Source organism: Mustela nivalis (genome assembly GCF_964662115.1).
Source record: "Mustela nivalis genome assembly, chromosome: 2".
Taxonomy (NCBI): Eukaryota; Metazoa; Chordata; class Mammalia; order Carnivora; family Mustelidae; genus Mustela; species Mustela nivalis.
The window spans coordinates 43,552,719-43,571,057 of NC_139021.1; the positions used below are offsets into that span (position 1 = coordinate 43,552,719).

The 18,339-nt window shown below is 37.4% G+C and overlaps 1 protein-coding gene across 1 annotated transcript in view; it reads right to left on the bottom strand.

The window, feature by feature from the left end:
* Positions 1–18,339, bottom strand: part of SLC26A7 (solute carrier family 26 member 7) — a 115,012-nt gene that overhangs the window by 70,849 nt on the left and 25,824 nt on the right. Inside the window, exons 3-4 of the mRNA XM_082719408.1 lie at positions 14,125–14,235; positions 12,091–12,263 (exon numbers count right to left, since the gene is read on the bottom strand). Of these exons, the coding sequence (XP_082575534.1) occupies positions 12,091–12,263; positions 14,125–14,235 (284 nt within the window). The remainder of the gene's footprint in view (positions 1–12,090; positions 12,264–14,124; positions 14,236–18,339) is intronic.

Consider the following 18,339-nt stretch of genomic DNA (forward strand, 5'->3'; position numbering starts at 1 on the left):
AATTTACTGAAATCTAAAATTATTCTAAAACAAAAAGTTAAAAAAGGGAAAGAAACCTCCTTCACATCTTCCACAGAATCTTCAGGTAAGTTGACATTTCTTCCCCATGTGTGTGACGCATTTGATGAGTTCCTGAGTTCTGCACATGTGGACAGGGGGTGGGGGGCGAGGGCGAGGAGGGCACTTCAGAGGAACCTGACACAGCTGGGCATCAAAGGTATGACTGTGAGTAAATAAGCACACCAAGACAACTGTGCACACATATAAAAGGGAGGAATAGAAAACATGCCATAGATTTCAGAGGGAGTGGAAATTATGCTGGATTGGGGTATACTCGTGCCTTGACACATAAGGAGGAATCCAAGCGGGAGAAGTTATTAGAAAGCATTCCAGAAGGAGGGGAGAATATGAAAATAAAGCAGGACAGCATGGGATATGTTCAGAAGACACACAGCTGCTGGTTCCAAAGGAGCACAACTAGCCCGAAGGGAGTAATAGAAAATAAAGCAGGACATTTTGAGTCAGAATATGGAGCACCTTAAAAGTAGTGAAAACAGAGTTTTGCAGGAGTGAGTGACCTCACTCTTCTATACATTTATTAAACACCTAATTTTGCCAAGAAGTGTGTTGCACACTGGCTCGAAAAGAAGACCTGGGCTTTGCTAGAATTAATCTGATGATGAAATGTGGAACAACTCACCATTTAAAAGGTCAGTATAAGAGGAGTAACTAAAGGAAAAAGGGCGGAAAACACCTAAACTGGACACAGCAGGAATGGAGAACAGAAATGAGCCATGTGTTGGATAATCCAGAGGCAAATTGATTTTAGGCTTAGGAAACACATTTTATTTTTCCATTTGATTTTTTATTGTCGAATATATCAGAAATTCGCTGGTGTTAGGAATTATTTTTATTTGGAACTTCATGGTTGAAAGGGGCGCCATAATCTTTTCAGTTCTCAGACTTTACTGGGAAAAAAAAAAAAAGCCTCTAATGCAAGAGGTGATGAGAATCAGAAGTGCTATGGGTGTACAGTGATCTGACTCTTCTCCCTCCCTTTCTGCCCCAGTTATATAAAACAATGACATCATAGGATGGAATGACTGAGCACGATAATATTAAAAGGCACAGGAGCATGGGAGGAGGCTGTATTTTTATTGTTCCCTGGGTGCTGGCCAGGGAATAGCTGTGGGGAGAGGTGAGAGATTTCACTGACTAGGTCTTCACATTCCCACTGGATGGATCTGACAAAATTCATAACCAAATTAGAAGATTATAATACATTTTCTTATTCCTCTTTCATTAACAACCGTTTACAGTTTAAACAGATATAAACACATTCTTTATCTTCTGGTCAGGGATAGAGAGAGAAAAATGGTAAATTAATAAAAGTTTTTAAAAATCTCAATTTAATTTTGGTTACTTAACATAAGTGATACCATTAACATTTAATTGACCTTTTTCTTATTCAAATTATTCAACTTACATTTATTAAATACTAGCTACTGGAATTATAGGGATAAACAGTCTCTGCTCTAGAGACTCACAGTCCAGAAAGGCAGGTGTAAATATGTGGAAAATATTTCCTGGTAGAAAGAAAAATCCTGTTGTGTAAGTCACGAGCAATGTCTCGCCAAAGGAAGTGGGAAAAATCACTTATAACCACATCAAGAGATATCAGGGAAGCCTTCTCTGAGAGGATTATATTTAAGTTGAGCCTTGAAGGACATGCAAGTGACATGGAAAAGGACCTTGAGTGCCTGGAGGATGGTAGGCACACAGCCATACAGCCAAGACCATTGCCGCAAAGCCTAGTGCATAGGCTGCTGCTACCACTGAGGAGATGAATTGTGGGAAAGAACACACCCAACACCTGACCTTAGAAGCTACTGGATGGAGTTTCCTTGGTTCCTATCTCAGTATGAGGAGAAAGCCAGGTAGCTAGCATAGCAGTTAGGAGGATGTATACCAGAGTCCAACTCCTATTTGGCTAGTTCCTAATTATGAGATTCTAAACAGAAGTCACTTTGCCTTTCCGTATCTTCATTTGTATAATGGGAAGAATAAAATGATTTATTTCATAAAATGGTGGTGGGGATTGCATGTATGAATACCTGCACTAAGACGAGAACAGAACTTGGCATATAGTAGGAAACTAACTATTATTGTTATTTTCAATGTGAAGAATTGTTATTGTTATAACTTTGAGGATGTTATAATTCTACTTTTAAGTGTATTACTTCTGAGCTTCACCAGGTACAAATACAGCTGAAAAGATTTAGATTAAACAGAATAATGACTTCCTGATGATAATGGTTGTGAAATAGTGAAACATCCTCAAAAGAAATTTTAGATTACCTTCCCCCTGCACTTCAGAAGAATGAAGGCAATGATTTTTCAGGAAGCAGAATATAGGATGTGCTGAATAGGCAGGTTAAACTAGTCTAGATCTTAAATCTTTCTATATTCATGATCTCATTATTTAATACACCTAAAAAATGTTCAGTACTAAACCAAAAGTAAATGAAAATCTCCTATTTGGGTCTGCAGTTGGTTTCCATCATTCTTGAAGATGTAAGCCTGTGTGTTTCCAGAATGCAGCAGTTCAATAATATAAGGCTTTGCTCCATTGAACACCCCCACCTGTGTCACCCCATGCTTGTGCAACTGTCAAACAAAGGAGCTGTATATCCCCATGTCCTCCAGGGCAGAAATCTTGTCCCATAGTCGCTTCAGAAAAGCAGAGCTCGGGAAAACTTCCAGAAGTAAATGTGCAGGGGACAATCCTAGACCCCTCTCAGTTCTTGGAAAAAGGAATGGGCAAGATGCCCAACATGAGAATAATAAAAGCTACAGGCAGAAGAGAACAATGGTTTTTAAAAGTGCCTTAACTTTTATGGAGTGTTTGTTTCCTCAACAGAAATGCTTACTGATACTGACATTTTAAAAGGTCCCACCTTGCCTTGAAATTAACGCCTCATTGCTGTGAGTGAGCAAGCAATTTCTCTGTTGGCTGCTACTGTTTTTTGGCTAGAAGTGTTTCTTTTTTATTTTTTTATTTTTGGAGAGTAACATGAATAGCACAAAAATGCATCAGTTACAACAGAAACACTTCCTCTGCAAAATGAGACACTTAATGTACCTTAGAAAGAGATGGTACAAGGGGAAACAAAAAGATTCCCCGACCAGAAAGTTCAGTTACAATCAGATACTGCATAAGTTCTAATCACAGAGGTCCTTGCTATGTTACAAAACCATTACCAAAAAACTACTAAATCAACAACAATGAAATTACACAGAGGGAAAGAAGCCAGACAAAAATAATACAGTGAATACGTTTTTATGAAACTCTAGAAAATGCAAACTAATCTACAGTGATTCCTGGCTGATGGGAGGTGGGGGTTCTAAAGCAGTGAGAAGGTCAAGTGTCAAGGAAAAATTTAGGGGAGTCGCAGATATTTTCACTCTCTTGATTGCGGTGCTGGCTTTGTACATATGTCAAAACATCAAATTATACACTCTAAATGTGTGGAATTTATGTGAAGCAATTACACCTCAATAAAGCAGTTTTTAAAGGGCCCATAATCTAATCAATAACATAGAAAGCATCATATTACACTATTGTGGTTGTAAAAGTGCAGTTCATACTAGCAATGTTAAAAAAATGGTAAGAGAGTAGAGAAATGGTTAAAAAAAATGGTAAGGAAGAAGAGAAACAGGAATCACTTCTTTGCCTGAATGACAATGAATAAGAGATATTTGAAAGCATTTATGTTTAAGATGTACACATAAACAGTTTACCTAAAAGGTAATCAAGCTGCTAAAAGGCAAGTCTGTTTATTGTAGTGAAAGCAGCCTACAGTAAGGAATGCATCATTCTCAGTGCAAGAAAGACCAAGTAGACAAAAAATGAATAAGAATATTGAAAACTTGGTAACTTAAATCAAAAAGGCAGAGCTTATAGCTATACACTAAGAGACTATACCTTCTTCTCCCCAAGTGCTCATGAAACATTCACAAAAATTGATCATATATTAGTTACACGGAAAACATCAGTAAATTAGAAAGTGTAAAGTTATTACAAACAGCTCTCTCTGACTACAATGTAATAACACCAGAAAATTATTGGCAAAAACCAAAAAGGTCCATTTGTTTAGAAATCTAAAACCTTTCCCTAAATAATTGCTGGGTAAAAGGGAAATATAAACTGAATATACTGAATTTCTAAAAAAAAAAAAACATTGACAGTTAAAAGCTATCAGAATGTACAGAAAACATTTCAAGCAAAGAGCATGAGAAAATTCACTAAATGCACTAAATGCATTTGTCAATAAAAATCTTAAAATTATAATAAATGATGGAATTTCCAACTAAAAAACTAGAAAAAGAATAAATAAACTAAAAAAATAACAAAAGAAAGGAAACAAAATTAAAAGCAGAGGTAGCAACAGAAAAAAAAATAGACATACTGTTTCAAAATCCCAGTTTTTTTAGAAATTTTGTTTTAAGATTTTATTTATTTATTTGACAGAGAGAGAGAGATCACAAGTAGGCAGAGAGGCAGGCAGACTCCCTGAGCAAAGAGCCAAATGTAGGGCTCAATCCAAGGACCCTGAGGCCATGACCTGAGCTAAAGGCAGAGGCTTAACCCACTGAGCCACCCAGGCACTCCCAAAATCCTAGTTTTGTTTTGTTTTGTTTTTTTAAATAAAGAATTGAAGTAGACAAACCACTAGCTAATTTAATCAAGAAAAAAACAGAGTGAAGTATAAATACAAAACTAGAAAATGTCAAAGCAGAAAACATTGAAACAAGAAACTGTTTAAAAATCATAAGAAATCAAAGACCTACCTACCAGTAAATTTGAAAAGCTAGATAAAAAGGACAATATTCTAGGGAAAAACACAGTATCAAATTTGACCATATTGGAGACAGAGTGCTACACATGCCAACTTTTAGAAGAATACAGAACGTTATCAAGAAATTACCCCCAGGGATGCCTGGTAGCTCACTCAGTTAAGCATCTGCCTTTGGCTCAGGTCATGATCTTCAGAGTCATGGGACTGAGCCTTACGTCCAGCCTGCATCTGACTCTGCCCTCACTGGGGGTCTGCTTCTCCTTCTTCCTATGCCCTTCCCCCACTCATGTTCTCTCTCTGCCTCTCTCAAATAAATAAATAAAATCTTAAAAAAAAATTGATAAACAGAATCCATGACCACATTAAGACTAAAACACACCATGACCAAGTGGGAGTCATTTGAGCGATTTAAGGTTGGTTCAATGTTAGGAAATCCATTAATAGAGTATAACATATAATAGATTTCAGAGGGAGAAAAATCACATGATTATCCCTATAGATGCTGAAAAAGCCTACAGCAATATTTAGCCCTTTTTCTAATTTCTATTAAATACACAAAAAATATAAAACAATAGTAATTTCTTTTTTATGTTTTAATTTTATTTAAATGAAGTATCTGGAATAATTAAATTCTTACAAAACAGAGAGCATATTAGTAATGGTGGGGATAGGATAGAATGGGGAGGGATTGCATAATGGGCTCAGGAAACCCTGTGACTGTGACAAAAATATATTGGAAGGAGACATTGGTAATGGTTGCACAGACTTGAGAATGCATTGTGCCGCTAAATCATACACTTTAGAAATAGTTAATTTTAGGTGATGGAAATTTTACCACAATAGAAAAAGGAACAAAAAACAATAGTAATTTCTTAACATGGTAAATTTATATACTCTATTCTCAAGGTTAGCATCTTAAAGGAGATGCTAATGGCCTTTTGAGCAAGTTCAAGAAAAGAAAAGAAAAAAAGAACCTTGTTGTTTCTACTATTATTTACCATTATAGCAGAGATACCATGTAATGCAATTGAACAAAAGATATCATGAGTTATATTAATTTGTAAAAAAGTAAAAGTACCTCTAGGAAATACTAAAAAATCAATAATTAATAAAACATTTAAATAGTAAAAAGGCAAAAAAAAACAAAAAAATAACAATTCGATAAGGTTTTAGGATATATAATGAATAGACCTAAGCACTGCATATGTACATATACACAGTACTAGAATAACAGTATTTTTTTCTCGATTATGACTTGTTCGGTTACCCCTCTACCTACTAGACTATATCTTCTATGAAAAGTGACCTGAGCCTGTTCTCTCATTCCAGTTTTCCCTATGTCTAGCAGATAGCTGGCTAGTGTAGAGTTCCAGAAAATTCTTCCATGTCTGGCACTGATATTTAATCTTCTAGTAACTATCCCATTCTTTATCACTAGCAGAATCCCAATTTGTTCCCTTTTCTTTTTGTGAGGTATTCAAGGAAGGAGTTCCTTGAACTCCCAGAGTTCTACATCCCAGAGGTGAATTTTAATTAGTCTATGACAATTATGGTGATATTATCCTCCACCCCACTTGCAATTCACTTAAGAATGGGCATGTAATACTTTCAAGCAGGAGAAGTCCACCAGGGTCTTTCTGGGGTGAGCTTTTATTCCTGACAAAGAGATGCACAAGGAGAGACTGCCATTTTTCTGAGTCTTGATGAGATTGTATGAGGACGTGGTGCCTGCCACAACGGCAGCATTTTGAAACCATGCAGTCATGGACTGAGGGGTCACCCAGGAAGAAAAGCAACCAGCCAAGGATGGCATAGCAGGAAGCTATTAAAAAATATAGGCTATAGACACAATTATAGTTACTGAATTAACCAACCAGGAACCCTGATACTACCAGAATTCTTGTCATATGAAACACTAAACTCCATCTTTTAAACCACTTTTGTGTATGAATTATATTTTCTGCAGCATCTTAACAGATACCTTTGTTAAATAAAGAAATGAGTGGGGAAAAATCAATAGCTTTTATAGACAGAAGCAATAGCCAGCTGGGAGACATAATGGTAAAGAAAGTTCCATGTATAACAGCAACAAAAATGATGAAATACTTAGGAATAAATGTGCAAAATGTGTAAGAGGAAACACTCCTGAAAGACTTGAAATTCTAACAAAAGTAGACTTGAACAAAACTATATGTTTTGGGATAAGATAACACCATGGCATAAAGATGCCAATTAAACACAATCCCAATAAAATATCAGCAAGTTGGGTTTTTTTTTTAATTGAGCTAGACAAGTTGATGCTAGAGTTCAGAAGAAAGAACAAACATGCAGGAATTAGCCAAAAGCACGCTAAAATATAAAACTTACAAAGGTAGACCAGTCCTACCAGATTAAACCATACTATAAGACTCCATAATTAACACAGAGTGCTATTTACAGACCAGCAGAATAGAATGGAATAGAATAGAATAGATCAGATCTAAGTAAATGTGGAAACAGTAAAGGTGGCATTATAAATCACAGAAGCAAAGGTGAACTTTATAATCAATGTCGCTGGACCAACTAGGCAACCACTTAGAAAAAGAATACCATTATATTCTTTTTTTTTTTTTAAGATTTTATTAATTTATTTAACAGAGAGAGAGATCACAAATAGGCAGAGAGACAGGCGGAGAGGTGGGGGGAAGAAGGTTCCCTACAGAGCAGAGAGGGACTCTGGGACCATGACCCAAGCTGAAGGCAGAAGCTTTAACCCACTGAGCCACCCAGGTGCCCCAAGAATACCATTATATTCTTATCTCCCACACACATAAGAATAAACTCCATACTGATCAGGAAAGTAAATATTTTTAAAAATGCATATAGAAAATAATTTTTAAAAATAAATTTTTAAAAATATGCTGAATGTCTCTATACACTTAGTGTAAAGGAAAGCTTTCTAATATTGGCAAAGTCCAGGGGCAATCAAAAAAATGATTAATAAATCTACATAAATTTCTTCAATTGCATGGTCAAATAACTTGCATGTCTAATTAGACTAAAACACTTGAAGCATATATCATAGATGAAAGGCTAATATCCATATTATATAAAGAGCTTTTAAAATTTGAGGGAAAAAGGACCAAAACCTTAACAGAAAAATTAGAAATATATATGAACAAAAAATATAATCCACAAAATGGATACAAAAGAGTCTTAAACATATGCAAAGATGTCATCATTTGCCATCACTTACAATTTAAGAAATGCAAACTATTCTTGAATATGATTTCTTACTTACCTGATTGATTAAAACTTTAAAAGTCTGACAACACATTCTGTTGTGAAGCTGAGGGTGCTCCCATTTATTTTTGTGGGGAATGCAAATTGCAACAACTCTTTTGGAAGGGAATTTGAAAATATCAACAAAACTACCTATGCATTGACCTTTTGATCGAGTAATCCCATTTTAGGAATTCACCCTGACCAGACACCCCAACAATATGAAAATACATATGCACATACATAGTAGCATTGTTTACAAATGCAAAATGTTGGAATTAACTTAAATGCCCAAATATAAGAGATATGTTGAATAAACAATGACATATCCACATAACCCAGCACAATGCAGCAATAAAAAAGTATGAGGGGCGTTTCTAGGAGCTGACATAGAATGATTTCTGGGATATTTTACTGTTAAGCAAAGAAAGTCAGACACAAAAGAATGCTAACTTTCATGTCAGAAAGCAGGGTAAATAAGAAAACACTCATTCTGCAAAAGTATCAACCAGAAATGAATGAGACAGCTCACCCACAGGAGGTGGGTGAGAACAGAGCAGAAAGGAGAGAGAGACGGGGGGGGGGGGGGGGGGCTGGGGAGAATGACAGTTCTCTGATGTACCTTTTTTCAGTCTCCTCGTGTTATAATAATTAAGTCAACAAATGTCAGATTCAATTCCTTTAAAAATCACAAAATTATTACCTGGCATGATGTCTGCTGTTTCTTGATTTTTCAGATTCTGAATAGTTTATTTTTTAATTCACTAAATTTTCTGCGAATTTACCATGTGTGGAATGCTAGGCTACGTACTATGAAAACTGGAAAACAGATAAAGCTACTGTAACCGCAAAAACCTTGTGTTCCACATAATGTCTTATGTAGAAAACAAACCAAAATATTACAGATGTACAGATAGCTGAAAGGCAAAAAAAGAAGCAATCTCAAAATCAGAAATCTTATGGTATAGAAACAGTTTGCTCTAAGTATACATCTTAATTCTAATCTCTTCATTATTTTATGCCATAGTTTCTTCTAAAAATTGAAGAGAAAGACATACTAAAATCATTAACACAATGTTAAAGAATGTAAGTCCAGTAATGAAGTAGAGAAACAGTTGCATGGGAAAGGAAGTTAGATAAATAAAAGCAACAATTTAGGGGAAAAAGTTCTTGATGAATTACCAGAAGAGAAGTCAAAAAAGGAAAAAGCACTAAGTCACAGAGACCCTATTATCTAATGAAAAAGGCAGATCAGTTCATCAGTTGAATGCGTTGCCCAACACTGATGAACCTGAGGTCTGCCGTGACCTCTTATAACACAAAATGCAATGCATGTCTGTATAAGTAAGCCTCCGGTAGTAAGGTTCTCCGTTACAGTGGAAAGCATTTCCAGCTAATCCACAATCTGTCGACCAGATTGGATGTGACTGTTTCAAACACCCTAATATATAATATTATTAACCTAAATAGTTCCATCAGGGACGCCTGGGTGGCTCAGTGGGTTAAGCCTCTGCCTTCGGCTCAGGTCATGATCTCAGGGTCCTGGGATTGAGCCCCACAACAGGCTCTCTGCTCAACAGGGAGCCTGCTTCCCCCTCTCTCTCTGCCTGCCTCTCTGTCTACTTGTGATCTCTCTCTCTCTGTCAAATAAATAAACACTTCCGTCAGTCGGAATTAAAAATAAACAATACAAGGTAAACAAACAAACACTGTGTTCATAGAAGCTGGAAACCCTGGGACTGCCCTCATATTCAGGAGGTTTCAGATCTGAAGGAGGAAAGGAAAAATGACCGAAAAGCTGGATCCAACAGATCCAGCAGACCATAGGGTTCTGGTTCACAATGGACAGATGAGTTTGGAGGTCAAATAGAGTCCAGCCATCTGTTCAAAACTTGGCTGAAACATAGGTCACATATCCAGGATCAGAGTGAAAAGACAAAAGAAAGCAGATGTTTGATGAACTTATAAGACATAACATGCGACTCTCTGGATCAGCTTTTACATGTAATAAAAGTCCATGAAAATCAAATTATTTTTATTCTCTTTAATAATATCCTGCTTTACTTTCATGATTCTCAGGACTTTCATTCTGAGAAATGAGACTTTCATTTTTTAAGTTGTTAGAATCCTGGCTTTTACTTTTATATTTTATTATCATTTAAATTCTTAATCTAAATATGGCAGATGATAACCAAATACCTGATGATTGTTTTAAATTATGGAAAAGGGCTAAAATGAGACAAAGCTGAAGGTTGTTGGGTCTTACTGTTAGTTATATACCCTCTTGGATTTTTCAAAATACTAATATCCACCTAAAACTAGTTGTTCCATGCTTAAAAGAATAAGAAAAAGTCCAGACCTAGTAAAATTCATAAATTCAAAGAGAGATGTGAATGGTAGTTAGTGGGACCAGAAGAAGTGATGTTACTTTTGCTGTGTTAATACAGAGATTTTTAGTTTATTTTAAATGAGCAGAGATTAAGGAAAACCTAGACCAAATCTATGGCAACATACCCTTTTTGAATCACCAGTTCACATGGCTGATTATTTCTGAGGTGGACACAGATCACAGGTCCATCAGAGAGTCTCACAGTGGCCAGTCAAGGAAGAAGAGCCCACTAAGCTTGCTTATGCAAGTCTCAGAATACACGCACATCATCCACATTTGAAAAAACAAAACGAAGTTTACAGGGCACTCGGGCAACCAGTCTGAAAGCACACCATCACTGCACACGACACCCACTGGCCTTCTAGTCCAGTAGTCTCCTAGGCAAAACTGCCCCTCACATGGTCTACTCTCTAAAGAACTGGGAAGAATTGAGTTAGTATTGGTCTTATATCCTAAATTCTCTCACCCTTTTTACCTCATTAGGTACAATTTCTGTCTCCTTCCCTCTCGATCACATCTTTTCTTCTAACCTTCCAATTCCAGGCAATCATCAACTCTTTCTCCCTTCTAGGCCTTTACACTGTCTTTGACCTAGTAAATAACATTACACTGTAAAACAGAGGCTCTACCAACGCAGAAGATAGTTGCCTGGGAAGTTTATGTACATACAACTCATTATAACACAGAAGACTAAGCCAAAATGGCCGTCAGATAAATTCTGTGTCTAATAGCACTATCTTACATTTATTTTATAGTCACTTCTGAATTGTCTGATTCTGATGACCGATTAGAAACAGCAAATTACATAGTCTGCTACTTTGAAGAAGCAGAAAGACTGGAGCAGACCAGGCAACAAAACAGCTGCCTGATGCTGAAAGGGGCAGAGTCGGGTGCAGATCTGAGACAGAAGACCTCACGCTGGCCAGTCTTTGGCACAAAGGAAATACCAGTTGTTACTGCTGGAGGCAGTAACATCATAAACTCTGGAAATTGGGAAGGACCTGAGAAATCTAGTCACGTCTCTTCCCATTATAGGAACTTCTCCTACCCTATCCTCCAGTGATGATCCAGTCACTGTATGAACGCAAGGACTGCCTCACTGCCGTAAAAGGAAGCCCATTCCATTTTGTAAAATGTTTTTGAGAAAGCGCATTATTTTTTTTCTTTCTTCCTTTTTTTTCTTTCTTTTTTTTCTTTTTTTTTTTTTTTGACAGGCAGAAATCACAAGTAGGCAGAGAGGCAGACAGAGTGAGAAAGGGAGGCAGACTCCCTGCTGAGCAGACAGCCTGATGCGGGGCTTGATTCCAGGCCGGAGGTAGAGGCCTAACCCACTGAGTCACCCAGGTGCCCTAGGAAGCTGATTCCTGAAGACTCCAAAACTGCTTCTCTGTAACTCTGATTTCTTGATGCTGATTCATTTATTCAACTGGCACTTAGCAGTGTTTCCATAAAGATAAAACACATCGATAAAATCTTCATCCCTCTATAGAGACAAAGACACGAATAGGACTAAAAACAAAGCACCAACTGCCTTTCCTTCCAGTTTCCCTTTCTTCATTCCCAAGTCTCAGTACCACTTACCTGAATCACACCTCCCAAGAAGGAAACAGCTGCGGCAACACCAATCCTTCGCAGCTCGAATTCCGACAAACCCAGTGTGCTTGTGTTACTCTGTGTGGTCAAGTTCTGGCTGCTCAGAGGGACAAGCCGTTCCACTGCGTTGGCTGATATTAAGGATGTCAAGGCGAAGGTGCCTAAGAGGGGGTGGGGGTGGGGGCAATCTTCTGTTAGTCATGGACTCAACAATAATGGTTGGATTCCACCACTGAAGTTGAGCACATTATATAAAACTAAACAGATCTATTGGAAACACTCTTTTCAGTACCCTGACTCCTCCACCCTTCACTCCACTCCACGGAGGAAGCAGAAACTTTCCTACAGATACACACAGTCCTTCAACATATGACCACACCCAGCTCCTTGCTCTTCCCAGACCCTATGTACATTTTCCCACCACTCTGCAGACCTGCACAGAGTATCCTCAGGACAGGGATTAAGATCCCTGTCTTAGGCTTGCATGCAAATCCTCTATTTATCAATAATGTGACTTAAAGTGCATGACCCTGAGTCTCCATTATTCACCTGTAAACTGCAGATGATAATACCTACCTTTCAGGGCTTGGGGGAAACATAAATGAGATGATAACTGTGAATACCTCACTAGGCTCAGTGGTTAACTGTGAACTCTTCCCCTTCAGTATTAGCTTCATGCAACTCATTTCAGACTTCTGACTTCCAAAATTATAGGATAATAAATTTATCGTGTTTCAAGCCACTAAACTCCTGGTAACTTATTATATTGGAAATAGGAAACCAACGCAGTCAGTGACACAAACTGACCAGTGAAGAAATAGACACATACTTACAGGCTGAGATCTTAAGCACACAAAATAAATAGAAATGCCTCTATGAATATTTCTGGTTAAAAGTATTTTTATCATTATTACCTTAATATTTAAGATTAAGGTATCATTTCTATAATAATAATAACTTACTAACTCTTATGTAGCAAGTACTAAATTAGACACTATACATTAATTATCTCATCTAATTCTAATTATAGTCATATTAATTTTTTTATTTCACTATCCAGAAAGCAGCAAATAAGCCTTTGAAATGATGTCCAAGGTCATGCAGATAGCAAACAACAAATAAGACATATACTCAGAACCATCTCACTCTACAAACAAGTTTTTAACCAGTTTGTTCTATTATCAGATTATTTGTGATAGTTCACATTTTATTTAGTAAGGCAGAAGATTGCCAAGGTAAGAGATATACTAATTAAAGGGCATTATATGTCTATTAGCCATTTGTATGTCTTCTTTGGAGAAGTGTCTATTCATGTCTTCCACCCATTCTCTGGCACAGTGGCTAACTGAACATAATAAAAAAATTTTAAAAATAAAAATGAACAAAGGGCATTATGGAATCTAGCTTGGATGAAACCTAACAGATCATTGAGTCTAAGTATCAATTACATAAAAAATGTTTTTTAACAATGGAGTAAATAAATTCAATAGTTTTTTCTTTCCTTAAAGAGCTTACCTTCTCTCATTTCACTGTAAATTCAGAATGTATGCCCTTCTCTTATGACCTTTTTGCAACTTAAAAATGCAAAGAATTTTTAAAATAACCTTGATTACATAATAATATAGCAATAAGTCACAGTACATATTGAGTGAGGCACAGAGAGTTAAATGTCATGTTCTAATATTTGCTGAGGTTTTCAGAAGTAAAGTTAGAATTGCTTTGGAAATGTAATCAGTAACTAACGAGCATTTTAAAAAAATATTTATTTGTCTTAGGACGCGAGATTGCGTGTATGCACTCGCACAAGCTTGGAGGGCAGGGAGTAAGGGTCTTAGGCAGTCTCGGTGCTCAGTGTGGAGCCCCAGTGTGGGGCTTGATCTCATGACCTTGAATCACAGCCTGAGCTGAAACCAAGAGTTGCCAGCTTAACCAAATGTGCCACCCAGGCATCCTTCTAAGGAGCACTTCTGAGTCCTTTCCATTAGTAGCATGAGGAGCATAAACAGAGAGAGAAATTATTACCTGTGGCAACATGACGTCCCATTCCAAATATGGCATAAATGATGGCAGGAAACAGAGACCCGTATAAACCAAACACAGGATGCACGGATGAAAGAATCGCAAAGGCCAACCCTGTCAAGCAGACCCAGGTAATTAGGACCTTCTGAAAACTCCAAGATACAGTCCACTACAAAGCAGAATGGATATTTATTTTAGTGACTAAAGGAACTACGACTTAATTGTTCCACTCGCTCAATGAGATTCTAGAGTTACCATCCTAAGTAACTAGAAATTCCCTCATTTAGTTCATATTTAAATTTCAGTTCTAAAAACCATTATTTTGGGACCACTACCTTTTCCCTGATTTACAGAGACGTCTATAAGAAAAGACTGGTCCAGAGAATCTTCCTAGTAAAAGTGATACCAACCTAAGGCAAAATATCTCCACACATACTTCGAGAAGCATTTCTACAGTTTTGGGGGGATCATTTTATTGGCACAGTAGCATCTGTGGGGTAGGCAGGACTAGCAGCATTACTGCTGACAAGGGTCAGGAAAGCTGGGGCAAGAAGGACACACACTCAAGGTTGCCTGGCTGGCCGCTGGCCGGCGGATCTCAGACTGTGTCACAGGAGCAGGGTGACATGTGAACTGAAGCACTTCCCATCCTGGATCCCAACCTATTTCAGCTCTAGTTTCTTAGAGTGGGAAAAAAAAAAAAAAATCAACTTTGTTTATTCAAAGAGTAGGTAAGGAGTAACCCATAACTGTTCATTTTTATTCCTCATTGATACCACTGCCTATATAGTTTGTATGTTATATATACAAATAGATACTTTTCTTAGATGTGTCTAAATGAGCACTAGTGGTTTACATGTGACCAAAATACATGTGAGTACGAGCTCATTAAAGTGATCTTGCTAGTCATGGCTAGTTAAGCTAGGTTCTGACATAACCATCCAAGTCTATACAATTTATTGATAAGCATTTGATTGAACATAATGCATTTTAGAAGGCACAAAGGGACTTGAGGAAGGAGGTAGCATTAGAATCTAGATTACCTGCATATGAGGTTAATTCATTATTCACCCTATGGTTCTAGGATAAATACTTATTTACTGTTTAACTTTTAGTGTTTTAAAATTAAGTTTAAAAATTTTTTTTAAGAAATAAGCAGTAGTTATACATCAAATATTTTTTTCAAGCACTAGAAGACATTTCAGCTTTAATTAAAATATATAAAATGTTTACCAGTGACCATCCCTTCTTTATTTTTAAAAAACCCATCTGGGGGCACCTGGCTCATTCATTAAATGTCTGCCTTCAGCTCTGGTCATAATCCCAGGGTCCTGGGATCCAGCCCTACATCGTGCTCCCTGCTTGGTGGGAGGCCTGCTTCTCCTTCTCCCACTCCCCGTTTGTGTTCCCTTTCTCTCTCTCTCTCTCTGTCTCCCTCTGTCAAATGAATAAATAAATAATCTTTAAAAAAATTTTTTAACTTAAAAAAGTCTGTATTGCTATTTACTTACAATGTATTCCTAAATGTCTGGTAAAAATAAATAAAAAGTGATTCTAGATGGTTCAGTGGCAGACTCTGCTCTAGAATTTCATACATGCATGATAAGAGGCAGCATACTGGATTTAGGAAGGACTATTTTAAGTGTTACCCCACCCTCCCCCCCCCCCAAAAAAAAGCCCCTCCTGGCATTTATAGCTTATGCAACTTTGTACAAAAATTGTACATTGTATCAGTCACACAGAAAGCTAGAAAATAACTTTTCCCTTTCATTTTCAGAATGAGTTACCTGAAAAAATTACCTATCAAGAGACAGAATGCTGAATGTTTCCAGGTAAGAAAAAAATGTGGCCCACATTTCAGAAGATCAACCAGATCTACTAAATCAAGGATGGGGGCAAAGGAAAATTGCACAACGCAGCATCTTTAACAAAAGATGAATGAATTATATGTGCATGAAATTTTGATAAATGTGATAAATATCCACAGGCTAAGAGTTGCCTTATTTGGCTACATTTGTATTCTATCTGCAACAGAAAATGTATAGACAGACCTAGAAGCAGTGAGATCTTTACCTCTTACCTAGTGAACAGCCGACTATTTATCTGTCAGCTTTATTAATTCCTTTCTCTCTCTCTCTCTCTCTCTCTCTTTCCCTCTCCCTCTCTCTCCCTGTCTTTCTTTAATCCCCTGCAATATCTATAGATAGCAAAATCCATTCAAAAACAGAATTTCTTCAGACTTCATACTCTTATCAAATTGAAGTCAGGATAATCATGTAAAACATGTTTAATCCGAATCTTTAAGAGCTCTCTAAACCTAAAAATGTAAAATATTACTTCAGTAGACTCTACAAAAACAACCTCAAAAAACAGAAATACTGTTGTAGCCATTTCCTTCCTCTCATCTGACACCGAAACTGAGCTTTCCCTTGGAGCAACAGTGTCCTTCCCCCTCAGCCAGAATCTGCTTTTTTGCTAAGACGGCAATGAGGAATGGGGGAACACAGATAAACGGTGCTTTAAAATACTCTTTCCACAAATCACAACCATAAAACCCAAGCCATCCTCCCACACACACCTCCAAAATGTACAGGGGCCTGGGTAAAGTCTGATTCATTTATTATTCTGGGTCAGAAAATAAGCCACATACACATTTTCATACACGCGCATTCACCCAGCTAAAATATGGTAAACACTTCAAAAATGATGAAAATATTAACTAGTTTGAGTCACTTACAAATCACCAGAATTATCTATACTCTTCTCCAAGTTTACGAAACAGGATATTTAATAAATTAAGAACAGGATTACAACTCTCTAATTCTATTATTTGGGGAAGAAATACTGCAAATGCTAATAAATATTTGTATTACCTAATCTAACTTAGACTAGAAAAGAAGCAAGAGGACAAAAAGAAGGATCAAGAAATAAAAACAAAATAAATATCAGGCCAAAGGGTGCCAAAGGGGGATAGGAAAGAAACAGCAAAGGAAGGAGATACAGAAGGAAAGGAAACAGATAGGAAAGAAACAGAAGCAAGGGTGAAAGGGAGGAAGAGAGAAAGAGAGAGGGGAGAGAGAGATTGGAGGACAGAGCCCAAACCTTAAGGTCTTTAGAGGGGTGATTATTTTTAAAGATCAAAAATCATATATTGGTAAGGCAAGTCTGATGTAACCACAAAAGAATGGTCACTTTCTGAAGGACTGAAAGATGGTTTTTAAGAAAACATGTTCTGTACAGAAACAGAATGGACTCTTTATTCCCACATCAACACCATCCCTAGCTTCAGGGTTTGTGAACACCACCAGACTTTGAGGGGCCCTGAGCACGATGTCACACATTTCCTGCCATTCCTCTTGCCCCTGAACTCCGGGCCAGCTGCAAGGCAAATGGCTTCCCTACCAGTGCCTGACCCATGAGGGAGAGGCTGGTTGGTCACTCTTGAGTCTCCGCCTCTGCTCCTGATCTAATCTCTTGGTTGAAATGGCTAGAAAGTCACACTGTCACTACTGGTGAGAAAGAGAACTGTTTATCACAGAGAAGACAATGTTCGATACTTGAAGATACAGATTTTTATTTCTCTGTCAGCCATTTTATCCGGATTTACATGGTAGCAATTATTCAGAAAGTTGGGGATCAGGTGCTGAGGTTAGACATAGAGAGCCACTCTGTTGGAGCCTCCATGTTCTGCTGGCTTAGGGACTCACCTGTTTATGCTAAGGTCAGGCAGCTATTCCCCCTAAAACCGTGGTCAGTCTTTAAAAATTCTGTGAATTGAGTTTCTATATGAAGTAATAACTGAACTGTCTCATTAATCTCTCTAATTTCTAGTACACAAGAAAGAAGATATTTACAAAAATATCAAGAAGGCTGAACACAGGCTGACCAGCTCATGGGAAGACCCCCAGCCTTGGCGCCCAGCCTGCAGCTAACTGAAGCTGGTGCTAGATCTTTCCCCACTCTATGCAAATTAGAAAAAGGTGCCCCCTGCTGGATGATCAACACACCTTAATTTGTGAGCTGTGACTGCCCCTTTAGAAAAGCATAGATAGCTTTCCCTTATCTTCTGCAAAAACAGGGAGCTTTTAGTTTGGTCAACCTCAAAAATATTCATTTCTCAAAATCACATTAAAGCACTGTATTCAATTTAAGTTGCTAAGCAGAAAACAAGCGTTCCTTTTCAGTTCTAGATGCTTGGGCCCACAGACGAATTGTTTG